The 4,263-nt window shown below is 46.6% G+C and overlaps 1 protein-coding gene across 1 annotated transcript in view; it reads right to left on the bottom strand.

Moving 5' to 3' along the window:
* The window catches only part of STARD5 (StAR related lipid transfer domain containing 5), a 5,449-nt gene extending 1,326 nt beyond the window's left edge, over nt 1–4,123 (bottom strand). Inside the window, exons 1-6 of the mRNA XM_072043560.1 lie at nt 3,463–4,123; nt 3,308–3,357; nt 3,077–3,209; nt 1,622–1,739; nt 728–821; nt 1–166 (exon numbers count right to left, since the gene is read on the bottom strand). The exon at nt 1–166 is cut by the window's left edge and continues 1,326 nt beyond it. Coding sequence (XP_071899661.1) covers nt 19–166; nt 728–821; nt 1,622–1,739; nt 3,077–3,209; nt 3,308–3,357; nt 3,463–3,903 — 984 coding nt within the window. The 5' untranslated portion in view covers nt 3,904–4,123 and the 3' untranslated portion in view covers nt 1–18. The remainder of the gene's footprint in view (nt 167–727; nt 822–1,621; nt 1,740–3,076; nt 3,210–3,307; nt 3,358–3,462) is intronic.
* Nucleotides 4,124–4,263: the final 140 nt, after the last annotated feature.

Below are 4,263 nucleotides of genomic sequence, written 5' to 3'. Positions count from 1 at the left end.
GTCAGCATTTTGGTCTTGTCATGCTTTTAATGCCTTAACGGCTTTGGTCAGATTGCTGTAAAATCCAGCTATGCTAGCTGGAAAGAAGGAATCCACCACCGTCTGGGGAAGATAGCCACCAAGATCTGTCTGAAAGAAACTGAGTAGCTGAGTCTTATCCGGTTCCCTGCAACGACAATGGAAGTGATTTTATAGCTAGAGGTTTGGAAACATTTAGGACTTCACAATTACTCTTACACGCATTATCTGACAATGGATATTTCTAAGTTCTTTTTTTTTTTTTTTTTTTAGGAAATAAGAAAACAACAGACATCATTTCTATGAATGTGGCTATCCCCACAAATCAAATTACAGTTAAGCTAGGCCCTCATTAGGTACACAATTCTGTTTATGAACTATGACCATGTAATAAACAACAGGATACTCATTTCCCCCAAATTAAGACCATACTTGTATGTTCTGCTGAATCTCTGTTTAAGAGGTCAGCAAGAATCCTACCACAATGATAGTTCCTATAACACTGAAGACCCATGTCCAAGAGACTAATTCATCACAGAGAATAGAACAAAGCAAGTACTCAGTCATAATGACTACAAGTCACAGGAAGATGGGAATGTGTTATTGTTGAGGTGCTACAGATCAGGTGTAGCCACACACACAAAGCTACACTGCACAACGGATAAGTAGGGCTTCAGAATACATAGTGGTCAAATAGATCTCTACTTACCCTGGAAGAGGTATACAGAAACAGCCACAGGGATAATTCAGCCCTCTCACAAAATTTGGTTGAGGAGGACACTGTGGGTGTTCCACATTGGTGGCTACAAGAAAAAAAGCAATTATGAAGAAATGTAATTTTCACAGGAGATGGGAAAGGGTCCTTTGTACTCAAAGCACCAGCTGAGAAGCAAACTCGCTGTAAGAGAATATATTTAAGAATGGCTGCATAACATTCTTTATGTTGGGCTGCGCCATGCATGCAGTCAGGAAAAAAAAATATTAAAAAGGAACCACTCTGGCCAGAGAACTGAAAAAATCGAAGAAGTTTTAAATTCAGAAGCAACTGTTACTGAGCTCTAAGTATTAGGACATTCTAAGGGAGTTTTATTGAACCTGTACTGTGTGAGTGCATTGCTTTTCTTGAGAGATCATTCAAGTTGCTTCCGAGTAATCCATGCCACGTAGGTACAGGTACCTTGACTGCTGAGAAGTTGCACTCCAGCATGTATATAAATTGCTGGCAAATCATTCCTAAACAGGATGGGAAAATGGGGCAGTTGAACACAGGGGCAATAAAAGTACTGCCTTGCAACAAGCAAACAATAGGACGAAAAGGAAAACAAACAAAGAAGCATCCTTCCACGAAGCAGTTCCCTAAAAAATCAGCACTATTTGGTTTCATGGGAGCCAAAGACCAGCAGTATATTCTGAATGTTAACATGGCTTTATATATATATACTCTGCCAAAGAAAGAACAATGAATAGAGACCACTAATATTTTACCTTTTGATCACACTCAGATCAATAGCTAAAAAGCAGCATGTAACTTACTTTGTATTTTATATTTATTTCTGGTAGCTGCCAATTAACTCCCAACACAACATGAGCACAAGCATCTTACCAGCAGATAGCATTGTTCCATCCTCATATTGCTTCATTAGGACCACATCCACAAATTCTCTTGGTGAAATAATCCTCATGAAAGCCGAAGGGGTTGTGGTTCTGCATACAGAGACAGCCTAGAAATTACAAAGCCCTTATGTCAGTTGATGCTCTCACAAGAACAGAATAAAAATCCCTGTGCTTTCTGGTACTCTTTTAGTTACTCTTGAAAAACTTATCATGAGTTCTATGACACCATTTGCAAAAAATGCAAATCAGCACAGGCAAAAGGTACCAAGGTATGTTGACGAAGGACAGCTTAATGAAGAAAAACACAACGCTGCATTGTTCCCAGGTCACTTAAGGTCAGATACCACAGGGGGTAGAGAAAAGCAGATCTGGCACATGTATGCTCACGGGACTGTTAAAATGCTTCTCTTTTCCAGGAATTCCATGAAGGTATCTTCTTTGTAGCATATCATATAGTAAGGCAACTTGATACCCAGACTTGTTACCCTGAAGAAACCTTAACACTTTCATCCTCTTCTATGGAGGCTGTATAGTGGATGGACACCCCAAAACAGAGGTTTCTACTACATTAGTAAATACTAGCAAGTATAGCAATGTCTGTGAACCTCAAATGGCAAGCTGTACCGCTTCGAAAGTTGAGGATTATAACACTGATCGCCTGTAAAGTTCCAACAAGAAAAACTTTCACAGGACTTCCACAAACACCCCTGGGAGTGGTTGTGGTTGCACCCTGGGTATCTCCAAGCACGAATATCTGCTTTTGATTTGGGGATCTAAATCCAACATTTTTAAAATTCTGACACACAAAGAAAAAAAAAGGAAATCAGATCGTACAGTCGTATGGTCACAGGAACAGCAGCAGCCACTGCTCACACATGGCCCTTTTCATCTGTAGCGCTCTAAGTACAGTATCTGTGTTTTAAGGGGAGACACTGAGGGCAAAGTGCTGAGCCAGCCAAGAACAGTGGCACAGAGCACTGGGTGCTGCCATGGTGCAAGACAGGGCCTGAATTAATGGTTGATGACGTGAACCTTCACTACATACTTAAGCCTATATGCTCTCTAGACCTCCTCTTTCCTCACAGATAGCTCATTCAAAATAATCACACTTACCTTGATTTGCAGCATTAACAACGTTTTGCTGGAATATTTATAGTTTAAAAAGATGTAAGTTTACAACATTATTTAGCCAAGAACGTACAGTAGTTCCTTTCACAAAGATAATCCACTGATAAGATAATACATACGTGTACAATTGAGTACAATTTTGAGTAAAAAGAATAGATTCCTAATCCCAGTACTGTCACACTGATCCACAGAGGCTGCACAGCTTCTAGAGGCCCTTTTTACCTGCACGTGACGTAGGCTGTTTTGGAAGGCAGAGCCCAATTCCTCTGAAACCCCCGCTCACTAACCCCACCGCCACAGCCCTTAAGGAACTCACATCACTGACGGCCTCCACAACCTCGAAGTCCTTCACGTTCTGGTCCCACTTGGTCCTCAGCCCGCCGGCCACCGGCTTTATGCACTCCCACACATCCTCCGGGCAGGCGGCCACGGTCCCCTCCGCCCTGTACCTGCGGCAGGGCGAAACGAAAGCAAACCCCGCAGCTCCACCCCGCATCCCCCCCAGCACGGCCCCGGTCGGTCCGAGAAACGCCCCGGCTGTACTCACACGTTGCCGCTGAACTCAGCCGAGGGTCTCCAGGACACCACAACCTCGCTCTGCGGGGATGGGTGAGAGCTGTGAGCCGGCACCAAACCGACCCCCCACCCCCGCGTCCCCTTGCCCGCCCCGATCCCACCCTGCACGTCCCTCCCAGGGCTCACCGTGCTTCGGCAGCCCCGCCAGCCGCTGGGGTCCTGCCGGTACTGCCCGATTTTGGCCGCCGCCGCCTCAGCGAGCCCCGCGTAGTCCATGGCCGGGCAGGGCGGAGCCGCTCGGCCGCCGCCTGTGAGGAGCCCGCGCCCTGTGGGCCGATGGCGGCGCCTCCCCCTCACCTGAGGGGCAGCGGCCTCACGCCGCCCGCCCCGGGTCGGCTCCCGAGACAGGCAGCGGCGAGGGGACGGCGCTTGGGTCGCCTCCGGCCTCCAAGGAGCGCCGGGAGCCAGGATTTTGCTGCTTTCATCCGAGATGGATGGCGTACCGACAGCCCGGAGGAGCGGGGGGCAGGCCGGCTGCAGGCTTTCATCCCGGAAAGCGCCATCTTCAGCATCTAAAGGAGGCGCGGAATTGCAAGGCTGTGTGAAAAAAGTCAGGAGTAATGACATACGTTTTTAAAAGGCTACGGAGAGACAGTTTTCCCCAAAGGCTTGCAGTGAAGTTTGTCAGCGTGAGCTGAGGAATCTCCCCAGAAAATGAATAGAAGACCTAGGACTTCATCTGTGAGGCTGCGTGGACTTCCAAGATCCAATAATTCAGTTGTCCATGTAGTACAGACTAAAGAAACTTACTAGGCTTGGTAATTGACCTGTCGCTGATTTCTTTGAGCTTCCCCATATTCGGGGTAGACACAGCAAGATGTCAGGCTGCAGATCGTGGCCGTGCTTGGAAGGTGATTACCTGCTCGATTTATTCACCCGGAGCATCTTAAGCTGTGACTGTGTCAAGGAGACAAAGAGAGCCTCATC

Source organism: Anas platyrhynchos, chromosome 11, assembly GCF_047663525.1.
Source record: "Anas platyrhynchos isolate ZD024472 breed Pekin duck chromosome 11, IASCAAS_PekinDuck_T2T, whole genome shotgun sequence".
Classification (NCBI taxonomy): domain Eukaryota; kingdom Metazoa; phylum Chordata; class Aves; order Anseriformes; family Anatidae; genus Anas; species Anas platyrhynchos.
Note: the sequence above shows the minus strand (reverse complement) of the source record. Positions and strands in the feature narration are given on the sequence as shown.